The sequence below is a fragment of the Echinops telfairi genome, unplaced genomic scaffold (assembly GCF_000313985.2).
Source record: "Echinops telfairi isolate 266 unplaced genomic scaffold, ASM31398v2 ScPeMD7_3;HRSCAF=10, whole genome shotgun sequence".
NCBI lineage: Eukaryota > Metazoa > Chordata > Mammalia > Afrosoricida > Tenrecidae > Echinops > Echinops telfairi.
This window is the reverse complement of record NW_022103899.1, coordinates 41,190,814-41,205,821: the sequence shown is the minus strand read 5'-3', so window position 1 is coordinate 41,205,821 and position 15,008 is coordinate 41,190,814. Positions and strand designations below refer to the sequence as shown.

The following is a 15,008-nucleotide window of genomic DNA, read 5'->3' as shown; positions in this document are numbered from 1 at the left end:
TGAGGATGGCACAAGGCAGGGCAGTGTTTCATTCTATTGTGTATAAGGTCACTGTGGGATGGAACCGATTCTACGTCACCTAACAAAAACACAAGTGGTATTTCATGAGGAGCCCCAGTGATGTAGTGGGTTACAAGTTGGGCTTCTAACCACAACTTCAGCAGTTCCAAACCCCCAAGCACTGTAAATTCCATTGCATTGGCCTATGTATCGATCATTTTACCACTACCACGCTCTTTTCACTTTCATGCCTGTGCTTTGAGGTTAGGAAATAAAAGGCTCCCCCATTTGTTCTTATTTAGTAGTGTTTTTAGCAGGATTGGGTGTTGGGTTTTTATCAAAGGCTTTTGATGCATCCATTTTCATAATAACGTGCTTCTTGGCCTTCATTTGTGTGATGAATTACACTGATTGTTTTTCTAATGTTGAACTATCCTTGCATGCCTGGCGTGTGGACATTGATCTGGTCATTGTAACCCTCTCAACCACAAAAGAAGTCCAGATCCGGACAGCCTCACTCCTTTTGTTATATGTGTCTATTCAGCTTTTCTGTGGCAGTCCATGTTTGCTCAGCCAGGAAGTGTGTTTCTAGGTTCTTTAATTTGTCGGCATACAGGTCTTTATTGTTCTGTAATCTTTTTTTCTTTTCATCTTAGTCTGTTGTAACATCACCCATTTCTTTTCCTTTTTGTTGTTGTTATTCTCTGTTTTTTAATCTTTAAAAAAATCATTTTATTGGGGACTCTTATACCTCTTATCACAATCCATATCCATCAATTGTATCGAGCACATCTATACATATGCTGCCATCAACATTTCCAAAAGATTTTCTTTCTACTTGAGCCCTTGGTATCACCATGTCCTTTCTTATTTGTGCAATTTGCATCCTTTCATGATTAGATTTTCCAGCGGTTTGTTAATTTAAAAAAATCCTTTAGAAGAACCAACTCCTTGTCTTGATCATTTTTATTATTTTCCTGTTGCATTTATTTATGCCCTAATCTTTATTTCTTTTATTTGGTAAATATTGTATAGGCTTTTTCATGTTGCTTGTTTCCTAAGAGTTGGAGATGCTGGGTTATGGTGTAGATTTTGGCTCTTTCTTCTTTTTTGATGTGTGTGGTTATAGTTATAAATTGCTTTCTGAGCACTGCTTTTGGTATGTTGATATTTCACATGTTATCAAGAGAGACTAGTCTCGTGAGGGGGAACATCAGGTTTAGTAAAGTAGAGATAAACAAAAAGGAGGGAGATTCTCATGAGGTGGATTGACTGTGGTAGCAACAATGGGCTTAAGCATAGCAATTATTACTATAACCTAGCACAGCAATTATTACTCTAACTAAGTAGGACTGCTCAGTGTTCTATTGTTGAGAGGGGTGTTATGGGTAGCTACCAGCTAGATAGCACCTAGTAACAACAGCCAGGTCTACAAAAGGAGAAGTATAGCTCAGGTAGAGGAGAGAGCATAGGTGCATGCCAGGGACCAGAAGCAGAGCTATAGCTGAACATTATACAAGGTACCAGTCTGGCAGGAAGTTAAGTATTTATAATAGAGATGGCAGATGAGATTGGAAAATTGGCTGGAATCAAACTGTGGAAGCATTAACTATCAGAATGAATAGGTTATCACTGAAGGTGTTAAAGCAAATTTAATGCTAGAAACATATATCCCTTTAAACCACAATTCAAAACACTCCATCATAAAACAGTTTGAGCAATTGGAAACAGTCTTTTATCCGTACCTGATAGACAATGTTTCCCTTGATAATTTAGATTATTGTTTTATTGTTGTGTCATGCAGAGGAAAACTGTTAAAATGAACGGTCCTGGACCATCATCTGTATTCTGTAACCCCAAAAACCTAACACAGTATGGCTCCCCTATAACAGAATCCCATTTCTTTTATCCTGATAGAAGAAAATCTATCAGATGCCAGTCACATCACCAACAACCTTCTTTTATTTTCTGTACCTTGATTACCCTGATATATTGTGATCAAAGCTGAAGCTTTGGCAACATAGTCACCGCCTCTCAAATCAAAGTCGTAAATTTTACACTAAAAATTGAGACTTTCTTTAGTAAATCTAAGAATTGGTTGAGGTTCAGAAGCTGGAGTCCCGGCCTCACATTCATAAACCATCATGACACTGTAGATATTGCAATAGTCCCTGTGCCCAGAGGAGTCTGGAAAATGCTCTTTGTATCCTGCCTCTGCTAGAGCAGGCATATGCGTGGTAAAGGAGGGAAGAGAATGTGAGACAAGTTGTACTGGCCTGGCAAGAGTCCCACCTAATTCCTTATGACGTGTCCAGTGCAGGTGACACGTTCCCTAAGGTGTGGGTAGGCAGTTAATTGAATGTAGAGTAGGAGGTGTGGGTTCGGCTTTTTTTTTTTTTAATTTGATGGTAGGGCATTATCTGTATGATCCTCATTCTCTTTGGAGTGTGGACTCCATGCAATGAGCAGTCACAGGAGTCTATTTTAAACAGACCCAAGGCCTTGGAAGGTGCTGACGTGGGTCCTGGTTTGGGTGGAAGACTTGGTTAAGAAGATTGTCTTGGTCAAAGATTAACGGAAGGGAAGAAATCTAGTGGGAAGAAGAGAACTGTGGGTTTCTGACCCCAATCCTCACAAAAGCTATGCCGTGAAAAGTTGCTGACCCACTCTCAGACAGCAAGTTGGACAGAATACTTTTCCCCCACTTTGGTGTGTGAAGTGGACCAGGCAAGAGGCACTGTTTTGTCCAGAGTGTTTGAAGGATGGCTTCCCAGTTTCATCAGCTTCGGATCCTGGTGTGGAAAAATTGGCTGGGTGTCAAAAGGCAGCCGGTAAGTGGAATTTTAAAAAAACCCAGTGGAGATGGGTAGCACTAAATTAATTGTCCTAGGCTAACCTTAAAAATGTAATATTCATGTAAAAAGAGAAGCATCTTTAGTCAGTTTCTAAAGAAAGAAATGAGTTATGTAGCATTCAGTCCTGTGTCTGTCTTAGAGCAAATAGGGCAAGTCTAAACGTGCCCCACAAGCAGCCTCTGGATTTCAGTAAATGACAATTGTAACTAGGACAGGCCCTCGGCAAAGAAAAGGATGTGCCTGGTTCCTGGTTGAACTGGGACTAGTGCTGAATTCTGGGCAGGGGTCAAAATGCTCTCAGAACTTCTCTTAAGGAATTGAGCGAATAGGGGGATGACGCAAAGCTGTTTCTAATAAAGGTACAATGAATGGAGAGACATGTGCTTAAAAATCAAAAGGATTGTGAAGTTTGGTTGAAAAATCAGATAAAAAAAGAAAAAAAATCAGATGTAGGAGGGAAATGGTTAGCGATGAAAGGGGCTTGGGGGGCTGTTAAGATAGAAAGGGGCCTAGGACATTTTAGTATGTAAAAGTGACTCGCTAGAAATGGCAGCTAAAAGTCCCTCTCTGTGGTTTTTCAAAAGTATTGCTGAATCACTTTCGTGCTTCAGCCTGTGTTCTCTTTGCTATGGCAACATCTTTTTGTGCTTTTATATTGTTCTTGCTGTTTTAAATTACAACGCCAGATATTATATTTTCCCCAGACAGAATCCCTGGGGAGTGAGAAAGGGATTGACTTCTATTTGTGAGTTGTCACCGATACAAAAAATGTTTCAGAATCAGAGAAATCAGAATGGGAACTCATTGTACTGCATTTTAGAGTGGTAATTACCAGTCTTGAGTGAATAATATCAATATTATGTAAATAAGATGCTCCGTGGACACTAATACATTATCTATGCACCTTAGCTCCTTCCAAACTTGCCTGAAGTGTTTGGCAGCTTACTTGCTGGCTTTGATGAATATCTTCAGAGCAGAAAGTCAATAGTCAGTGTTTACTTGTCTTTGTTAATTTGGGGTGTGGGGTCCTAAGTCATAGGGCATTGTGGGATAGCATGAGTGTGGGGTTCGGACAGAACATTAGGAAAGTATTAGTAGTTTCTTCATTTTTTTAACGTGAGACAATGTAACACAAACAATTTTCATAGTGGTCACATGATTGGGTCCGTGTGGGTTTACGCTGGAAAAGAGTTTGGGGTAAGTAGTTGGGGCTGTAGGGCAAGTGAAATGCCTGGCTCTGCTCCTCACTGGCTACATGACTTGAGACACCAATTCACAGCAACTCTATAGGGAGAGTAGAAGAATAGAACAGCCCCAAGGCTGTCACTCTTTACAGGAGCAGACTGACACTTATCTCTTCTATGCATGACTGGAGAATATATCACAATTTTTCTGAGTCCCCACTTTCCCATTTCTATAGTGTGCGTGAAGATTATCCTAAGGAACTCATAGGGGGAAGAGTACCAATTGTGCTAATATATTTAAAAGTGAATAAATAGTGAACCAAACCCATTACCATCCAGTCAATCCCACCTTATAGTGACCCTGTAAGATAGAGGAGAATTGCCCCTTTGGGTTTCTGAGATTTTAAATCTTTATGGGAGTAGAAAGCCTCATCTTTCTCCCTTGAATCGACTGGTTATGTTTGAACCATTGACTTGGCATAACCTGAGAAACCCACTATGCCGCCAGGCCTCTTTTATAAATGGTGAATCCCTTGGCAAATAGATTACAAGGGGTTCCCTGGTTATAAACATTCAATTTATATATAACCCACAGTTACAAACTACCCACTGCAAAGCCTATGATATTAAAATTTTGAGATACAAACAATGGTTAATAATAATATGGTCCTGCTATAGGATGTGCACTAAAGTATGATTATTATGTATTATTGTATTAGAGATGTAGTAGTGTGTCTGCTGGTGTTCCTGTAATTTTTAATGTAAATAAAGGCACAGGATATGCAGTATATGATGACAGATATCTGACTGTCTTTAGAGAGGAATGGTACCTATCGACTCTCACTTAGCTATAAATTCTACTGAAAGAAGGTTTTAGGAATGGAATTCATTTGCAATCTGGTGACTGCCTGTTTTGGGGGGGTAATGTAAAGTAGATTATTGGAGATTTGGGGCAATATATGTTGGGCATATTCGATTAAAATAGCTAGTGAAAGGAAACTTTACCTAACCATGTAAATAGCAACAACAACCCCACCCCCCCAAAATAATCAGGTAGATACATTTTTTCATTAAGATATTTTCTCTTTAGAATTTTTAATGACAGGTTTCTTTCTCATCTATAAAGTTGCTGATATATCAAATGTACACTTCAAGATGGTTTGCATTTTAGTCATTTTCCACTGGGCATGGTGACATATTTAAAGGAGATTCTAGTTAGGCTTGCTAAAATGTTTTCACTGTGATATTTGATTTTACTGCCATTGAGCCACGATTTCCAAAGCCCCAGTCAAATACATTTGTGTCTGGAAAAGATAACAAGTAACTCAAATCAAAGTGCAACCTGCAGAACTGGGACTGAGGACAGGAGGGAGCTCTGGGAAGTTTAGAATTTAGGACAGTGTATATGGTCCACTTCAATGCTATCTGATCACCCAGGGAGACATGGGAGGATTCTCCTTACCTATAGATGATGGTGGTACCAAAGAGGAGGGACAATCTTAGGAGAAAGGGGTGGGCAAGGGTGACTTTTTCCCCACCTTTCATAGATTTGCCTAGAACTAGCTCAGCCTTTTGACATTGGAAAGAAAATTTGAGGACACAGATGGAAAGGAGTGTGTGGTAGTGTTATCTTAGAGGGAAGAACAAGAATTTAAAGGTTGGAAAGTTTGAATTAAAGATTTAAAAGGGAAGAAAGGTTGTTTTCCATGTCCATTAGTCCAATGGTCTAAGGTACCACATGAACTTCTGCCTCCACTCCCCTGAACCCAAAGAACTATGTGATCACCACTTACTTCTCCCAACCACTTTGGAAAGGACTACAATAGAAAGTTTTGGAAAGTGGGAGAAGAATGTGGACAAAACTCTCGATCACAAAATCGACTCGGTTTACTGGTTGGATAGAGAGTGTTGGAACCCCTGAGGGTATAACCTTTTGTAACCCTCCAGTCCTGGAACCTAACACAGCCATGTGCCTCAATTTTCAGCCCAACCGTTGTCAGATCTATAGGGCGAAGGGTAACAGTAGGGAGGTATGCCACTCCTTAGAACAATCAGACATTTGAGATCGGACAGGCAGCACTTGTTCCAGGAAAAATTGTTCCTGGTGTCTCTCTCATAAAATCAAATACTAAAATGTGTCAATGTCTGAGACTGCTCCCTTAAGCCACAGGAGATGGATTGACACAGTGGTTGCAGCAGTTGGCTCTAGCACAGCACTTGTGAAGACGGCAGAGGGACAGGCAGTGTTGCGTTGGTTGTACGTAAGGTTGCTATGAGTCAGAGCTGACTCAACAGCAACAAACAATAACAACAACAACAACAACAACAACAACCATTGCCTTAATTTACTGGGTCCCAGAGAGTTCAAGGGGCTTTTATGAAGTCACGTAGCAACTTGAAGGTATCAAGAACAGATATTCCCACCCATGGGTCTCTTTTCTCCACTATTTCCTCTGCATTCTTATTGCTTCTGAGTTGTCTCCCTGTTTGACATGTTGTGATCCCTGGGGTGTAGAGGGTTATGCTGGAGGCTACTAACCCCAAGGTCAGCGATTACAATCCATCAGCCACTTCTCAGAAGACAGATGTGGTGTTCTGCAGCGGATGGTTTTGAACTACCGAGTTTACAGTTATCAGCTGAATGTGGAATCACTAGGCCACCAGGGCTCCTTGGTCTCAAGGACCCATAGAGGCAGTTTTATCCTGCCCTATGGGGGCAGGATATGAGTCAGAATCAACTCAATGGCAATGAGTTTGCTTTTGAGTTTGGATTCTAAGTATAACCCACTGAGGAAAAAGACTCTAGATACTTATGTTACTTTTGTTTTAAAAGCGTTAGTGGCCATATAAATTCACAATTATATCCCCCCCCACTAGAAAAAATCAGTTAGATGCAGTTATTACATTCCTGGGTTTGCAAAATTAAAGATTTAAAAGGGAAAAAACGTTGTAAAGATAAGGAGAAAGTGTAAAAATAAGGAGAAAGTGTGAATACATATCAGCACTCATGGTTAGTAACAGAGAAGCTCACAGAATGAGACGCTGGTTAACGGTAGGAAATAGTCCTGTGGAAGCAGAGGCTCTGTGTGCTGAAAGACTTGATGGGAGAAGCCGAGTCTAAGAACAGTCCACGCCATCCAGTGGGTGTCAACGCATAGTGACTCGGTATGGGGTTTCCGTGACTGTACATCTATCTTTACAGTTGCACACAGCTCCATCTTTCTCCTGAATCTGAATTGCCAAGTTTGCTCAATACCCAAACCACAGCACTGCCAGGCTCCATGAAGAAGAGAGGTCCAAAATAGGCATATTAAAGAGTGATTTTGTGTGAGTCTGGGTACTTTAGAGAAACAAATCCACAGAAACGCATGTGTAAAGGAAAGAGTTTTATATAAAGGTTAAGTGCACCTCAAGAAAACATCGCAACCCAGTGCTGCCCAAGCCCACAAGTCCAACATTAGCCCATATGTCTGACACCAAACCACAAAGTCTTCCCCCATCTCACAAAACACACACTGTGATGCCGACTGTAGGAGGAAAGCCGAATCAATGAATGTGTAAGCATTTCAGCACTGGCGGGGGTCTCACATGGCTGCTCCAGCACCCAGGGCTGCATTGGGTAGGTTCATGTGGCTTCTCCTTGGAGATGTCTTGCAGGAAGTGAGCCTTGCCAGCTGAAGCAGGGAACTGGCTAAGGCAGCTGCACCCTGGTCCAACCATCAGAAAGCAAGAGACCTGAGAACTCGAAAGGTGAGGCTCACTGAGCCATTTATCCCTCCGCCCTTCAATTAACCCCACATGTGTTTATTAGCCAGGATGGCACAATAAACTAACTACCTCAGATTCTAAATCTCTATAAACATGACGTCTAATTACAGACTTCTAGCCTCAAGGAAAAGCAGTAGGTTAAGTATTGGGCTGCTAACGAAAAGGGTGAGAGTTCAAACCCACTATCTGATTTGAGGGAGAAATGAAGCAGTACAGAATCATAGCCTCGGATGCCCTGTGGAGCAGTTCTGCTCTGTCCTCGGGGTCACTGTGTTTCAGACTTTACTCAAAGGCAGTGGGGTTTGTTTTACTCTTTAACCTCAACAACCCTTGACATCAGTTGTTTATTTTTTCATTCTAATTCTATACCCAGTGATCAAGGTTTAATTCAGTTTATTATAGAACTACATTTCTTTATCACAGACAGTCTTACCGCTTGCTAAACATTTGACACTCTGAATCAAGTTTGAACTTTTCCTGTCTCCTCTCTTCACTTTGTTCCTGGATCTTCCTGTCATGTGGCTAAAGAAAGAGGAATCCTAGTTTCAAAATGTTGGAGCAAGTTGGCTAAAGCTTTAAAGAAATTTTAGATTAAAATTACTTATAATTAAACTCATATTTAGGTTCAAATCAGACTAATACAAACCAAACACCTTTCCATTGAGTTGATTCTAACCTAGAGTGTCCAGATAGGATACAGTAAACTGTCCCATCAATAATTGGAATGTGGAATGTAGAAAGTATGACTCTAAGAAAACTCAAAATCCTCAAAAATCAGATGCATAAGTAAATATTGAGTCCAGTTAATGCAGTTATAATTTAAATTAAAGTACCAGCACTAAAGAAGACATTAAAGAATCATAACAACTTCTTCACTCTGATAGTGATGAGATATCAAAATGTACTGATAATTACTGGTGATTGGAATATGAAAGTTGGAAACAAAGAGGAAGAATCAGTTTTTGGAAAAGTTAATACAAGAAGAAAATAAAAACCAAGAAATAGAAAAGGAAGTATAAAATTCCAATCCAATGCTGTAGAGTCGATTCCAGCTCATAGTAGTCCTACAGGACAGACCAGAAGTGCTTCTTAGGGCTTTAGAAACTGTAAGTCTTTATGGGAGTAGATAGTCCCGTCTTTCTCCTGAGAAGCATCTGTGAAGGTTTGAACAGACATTGTGGATAGTAGCCCAATACTTAATCCACGATTCCACCAGGATTCCTTAGAATGGAAGGAAGACATGATATAATTTATACACAGAAGATTGGTCAGTTTGCATTTTAAAATTGCAATAAAAATTATGGTTCATAGTTGTAGGAGGACCTTTAAATGACTATTGCTTTATCAATGATTTTATAGACTGAACTAATAAACGTATAAACTCAGAGCACAGAGAGTTAGTACGTTCTTTTGCAGTGGTTGGTCTGTATGACTTTATGGTTAACTGTGTAGGTGTTGAAGCCTGGCTCCCTATGTTCAAATCATAGCTCTACCACTGATGGCTGATGGAAAAAGGGACTATTTAGTGTAGGGAAGACAGTAATAGTAATTAAGTTCATGAAATCCCCAAATGATATTTAAAGGTGGTTTTCTCATTTAAAAAAATACTAATATTTATTAATTCAGAATTTATCTGAATTTTACTTTTAAATCTTTCCAAAAAAATGATAATAAAACAATGAAAATAATTGACACAAATGAATAGTAGGAATTGTAAAAAAAAAAAGAGTCTGACATGATATTTGGGACATGAACATGCTGAAGTTAAAATTAAGCATTTAACCTAGATTTTGTTTCAGCTAATTATGTTATTTCAATGTTTTTGTTTGTTTGTTTAAAGAGCTAAAACCATAGCTAACATAGAGGCAAATGTTACTTTTACTATTGTCAGGTGTTATTGAGTTGAATCCAATTCACAGTCACTCTATAGACAGTAGAACTAAACAGGGACTGGCCCCGCCCTGCACAAGCCTCGCAATTGTTCTTGGAGCCTGTTGTAGCCACTTGGTCAGTCTACCTCATTTATGGTCTTCTTTGTTGCTGGCTTTCTGCTGTCCTGAGCATCATGTCCTTCTGAAGGACCTGGTTCTTCTGGATACCATATCTGGGAGAGATGGATGTTCCTAGGTGATTCAATTTTGCTAGTAGTATTATACATCAGCTCTAAATGAATATTTTGTAGTGAAATTACATGTGATTCACTCACTAAATTGCTTGACATTTAAAGTTGTAATTTTGCACGATGACTTTACTTAATATGAAGACCTGTAATCGTGCATTCCCCATGGTGAATTCTCCACCTGCACACAATAGGACTGAGTTCCTGGACATGAAGCTGGTTTGTTTATTTAACTGCCTTTCCCGTTGGTTAATTTGCTACTGGATTTTGTTATTTCATCCCTTAGGTCTTGTATTTCCCTTTGTGTGTGGCATTTATCTCCTCTACCATTTCATCCTTTTTCTGTATTGCTTCCCTCATATCCTCTATGACTCCAAGCAGCATCCTGAAGATTTCTTTCTGTGGCAGGTCAGTGTCCACTTATTCTATGCGCATCATTAGTTCATGACTTCTTCCAGCATTGTCTTTTGTTTCTCCTGCCTTTTTTTTGAGGCTATTGGGGCTGGTTGCTGTTTACGTGTTGTTTGAAAAGAGCCCGGTGCCTTCTTCCAGAGAGTCGAAGAGCACTGGGCTCTCTCTTCGGAAGACTTGTAGGAATGATTCTTCGAACTACCTGCAGCTAACTGCACTGGGGGGTCGGGCTACAGCTTTATCTTCCTGTGGTTTCACTCTGACCCTAGCCAACCTGTGTTCCGTTATTTTGAGGGTGAGTTGGATGGTCCTGAGGCTGGTTTGTTTAATACCTCTTCTCCTGAGCCTTCATTTTCTCTCTTTTTCTTTTAAAAATTATTTTGGATTTCTAAAAGAAAAGAAGAAAAGAAATATAGTGATCTTTCTTTAGTTGCAGAGATCTTTAACAATAATTGATAAGGCACTTTATTTTCAAATAATTTCAAATATAAAGAAAAGCTGTAAAAAGAGTATACAATTTTTTGAGCCATGTGTGAGTGATGTTCAACTCTCTCAAATACTTCGATGTCCATGATGTATAATAGGAACAGTCTTCATCATAATTTAATACCACCATCAAATATTCAGATCCCATTCAAGTTTTCCCAATTGTTCCAATAGTGTTCTTCATAGCTCTAGTTCAGAATCATGTGCTGAATCTAGTTTTGATGTCTCTGGCATCCTTCACTTTGCAACAATTTCTCAGGTGTTTTTTTAGCATCAGGATTTTGGAAGGCTTATTAACAGCCTCTGATACACAGATGACACAACCTTACTTGCTGAAAATGAGTAGGCCTGGGAACACTTCTTGACGAAGATCAAGGAGTTCCACTTTGAGTATAATGTCAAGAAAACGAAAATCCTTACAATTGAACAAATAGGTAACACCATGAAAGATGGAGAAAAGTTGTCAAGGATTTCATCTAGCTTGAATTGAAAATTAATACTCATGTAAGCAGCAGTCAAGGGATCAAATGACATATTGTATTGAGTAAATCTGCTGCACAAGATCTCTTTAAAATATTGCAAAGCACGATGTTACTTTGAGGACGAGGACGAAGGAGTGCCTGACCCAAATCATGGTATTTCCAATTGCCTCATACACGTGTGAAAGTTGGATGTTGAATAAGGAAGATTGAAGGAAAATGTGTACTTGAATTATGGTGCCATCAAAGAATACTGAAAGTACCATGGACTATCAAAATACCAAACCTGTTTTGGAAGCAGTATAGCCCAGATGCCTCTTAGAAGCAAGAATGTGAGGCTTTGCCTCCCATACTTTGGCTCTGTTGTCAGGAGAGACGAGACCCTGGAAAAGGGTGTCAGGTGTGGTAAAGGGTCAGTAGAAAAGAGGAAAGCCCTCCACAAGATGGAGTGACACAGTGGTCGCAGCAATGGACTCAAACATAACTGGTAGTGTCTTGTTCTGTGTTACACAGGGTTGCTGTCGGTCGAAACCGACTAGATGGCACCTAACAACAAAAACAATCTGCAGGGTACATTGAGTTTCCTTGTTCCAAGTTTTAAATTCGCCCAATGGGTAGTGAAAACCTGACTTGTACTATTCTCAGTGTATTTATTTGATTGTCCAACAGTCTTGTATAAAACCAATCGCTGGCCACGGCTTCTGTCCCCTTGGCCTCTTCAACCCCTCTTGGACCCTGACACCATCTCACAACACTGCAACTACCCTCTTCAATCCAGTAGCATCCCCCCTCCCTGCAGCTCTTTAGTCCCAAGGGGGACATTTCCCTTGCTGGGTCTGCCTAAAAACCTTCCCATTGTTTCATCAAGAAGGGGGCGGTTAGAGAAAGAGAACAGAATGGGGCAGCTGAGCTGCCACGGCGTGTGCAGTTGCGCACATACAGCTTCGAAGTTGTAAATTACTCAATATGCATAAGCCCTTACATGTTAAGAATGCAGGAGTGATGGAATATGAATGGGGTTTAAAGGCAAGAGTGAGCTCCTTAAGATATTAGCCAAAATGCTAACATTTTTTAAAATTGCTCTCTCTAAACTTTTCGTGTAGCCCCTGTCTTTAAGTATAAAACCAAGATATTTGGTTTTGGCTCATTGGCTTAGTATTTGGATCCTTGGCACTGAATTTTCTTCTAGGTTGTTTATGATTTATTTAGAATGAGTTGAAAGCAATCCTGCTGTTATGCGAATTTTAATTTCTCTTTCTTCCTTGCTTTTGTGATTAATTTGTCAATCATAACACTCACAAGGCGTATTTATTATCCCTCTCAAAGGTATGATGCAGAAATGCTTTCCAAACCTATCTGACCTGAAATCCGGAGGGAGAGTCTAGTGATAATAGGTTTCCTTATGGGCTTACAGTGGTTTTTGCCTTTAATAGAGTCTAAACTGTCTTAACTTCCATGGCTATGTATAATATTCTATCTGCGTGTAAAACTGGTCTAAAATGCATTTAGAAATGTACCACAACATCCATAGACAATCATCAAGTCAGGCCACCTAAGAGACAATTTCAAGATAGTCCAATTTGTGTGCCTCTTATTTGGATGTGAGTGTATATTTGTGTTATAGGTGATCTTAATCTCATGGAATTCCCCTGAGCTTGGTGTAGAAATCGATACTAATAAAATAGTCAAGAGGAACTAAAAGGAGCTCAAGGGGAGCAATGCTTAAAACACGCAATGGCTAACTAGAAGGTCAGCAGTTCAAAGACACCAGCCACTTTGTGGGAAAGAGAAAGGTGTCAGTCTATGTCTGTACAGACGGCAGCCCAGAAAACCTAATGAGTAGTTACTTCGACTCTGTCCTTCAAGGTTGCTGTGAATTGAAATCTCCTCAATGGTGAAGGATGGGGCATGAAGCCTACTTAGAGGAATATATATATATAATCATCTGATTGGAGACTCTTACAGATCTTGTAACAATCCATACATCAATCATATCAAGCACATTTACACATATGTTGCCATCATCATTTTCAAAACACTTTCTTTCTACTTGCGCCCTGGGTACATTTTTTAAAGAATCATTATGACCACAAATATAATCCTTAAACATTAATTTTTTTAGCCTTAAGTCTTTATAGTCGTATAAAAATGGAACCTTGTATTGACAATCTCCGAAGAACAGGCTCTAATCTTTCAAATAACCCATCAGTTGCCAGCAAGTCAATGCTGACTCATCACGACCCCTCGTGGGTCAAAACAGAACTGTGTTCCATACAATTTTTCAATGACTGACTTTTTGGAGTGGATTCTGAGGCAACTCTGGATGAACACACACCTCCAACTTTTTGGTGAAGCATTGAACACGTTAACTGTTTGCAGGGCCAAGACACTGGATCAGATAATATTATACCTTGTATTTCAACACCTATTTTCCCAATACATTTTCTGGAATGCTTACTTTCTGATCCTCAGAGCAACCTGATAATATATACAAAGTTCTTGACATTGAACTTTGACATTGGAATCCTTTTCCCCTGCTCTGCTTCCCAACTATATATGTAGATTGGGATAAGTTCCGCTATCCTTCTGAAACCAAGAGAATAAAAAGAGGGGCGTGATGGCTCCATGACAGGTTCTTGGTCTCTTCTGTGCCCCTGTTTGGCAGTCTAATGAAGTCTTGGGGCCTTTCTAAGAATCATCTTTTTAAAATTAATAAGATAAAACCAACAGGAATAGAAATGAAACCAATTATCCCCAAATTCAATTATTAAAATATTTAAAAGCAGATCTGTGGCGTGGTCGTATGTGTGTTAGTGTAACATTGAATAAAAGGTCCAATGGCGGAGGCAGAGCGACTGCCATTCTCCCCGAGGGATGAGTGTGAACAGACAGCACTTGAATGCTCCACCACAATGCCAATCTGATGGGGAGGGTGTGCCCTTTCCACCGACGGCAGTCAGAGACCTTGCTCCTAACAGTGTGGTTTGTTGTCTGCAGTCAACACTAATGGAAATGCTAAACTTCAATGACAAGTCAGAGGGGGAAAAAAAGCAAAACAACTTCTATGTAAGTTTAACAATGTCCTGGATTCTGTCCAGGTGAAGAAAAACCTACATTAGGGAATCAGAAAGGACTTTGCCACAAAAATATTCAGGATGATCAGAATTCCTCCTAGTTAGGCAAGGTGGGGACATCTACCTTTGTTCTTCTCAAAGTGCGGTTCGTGGACCAGCAATAGCAGCAGTTAAGGGGGATCTTGTTAGAAAGGAAGACCCTCAGGACCCATCACAGACTATGGGATTGGAATCTGTGTTTTGAAAAGAGCCCCAGGTGATTCTGTATCACGTCAACATGTGAGAAGCTCTGTGTTCTGTCTGCGTGCTTGCCAGCTATAGCACTTTGTATTCCTTAGACCTACAGTCAATTTCTTCCATTTAGAGGACAGCACTGAAGCTGCAGCTCGGGGAGAGGACATGTCTGATCAGAGCACATGGGAGCAAATGAAGGGGGAGGATGAGCGAGTGGAGCGCATCCTGGCCCACCAAGCCAGGAGGACGATATCCCCGCTCAGAACAGTCAATGCACAGGGTGGACCATACGGCTGGCCCCACTATGAGACATGATGTCCCTCACTGACCCATGGCCCTATGGGGGGAAAACACTGGAGACACAGTGTCAGGATTGGCCTTGTCTGACCCCACCACAC

At 40.3% G+C, this 15,008-nt stretch overlaps 1 protein-coding gene across 1 annotated transcript in view; it reads left to right on the top strand.

Annotated features, from left to right (window-relative positions):
* The first annotated feature begins 2,762 nt into the window (after positions 1-2,762).
* ABCA12 (ATP binding cassette subfamily A member 12) overlaps positions 2,763-15,008 on the top strand; it is a 190,896-nt gene continuing 178,650 nt past the window's right edge. Inside the window, exon 1 of the mRNA XM_030887512.1 lies at positions 2,763-2,831. Within this exon, the coding sequence (XP_030743372.1) occupies positions 2,763-2,831 (69 nt within the window). The remainder of the gene's footprint in view (positions 2,832-15,008) is intronic.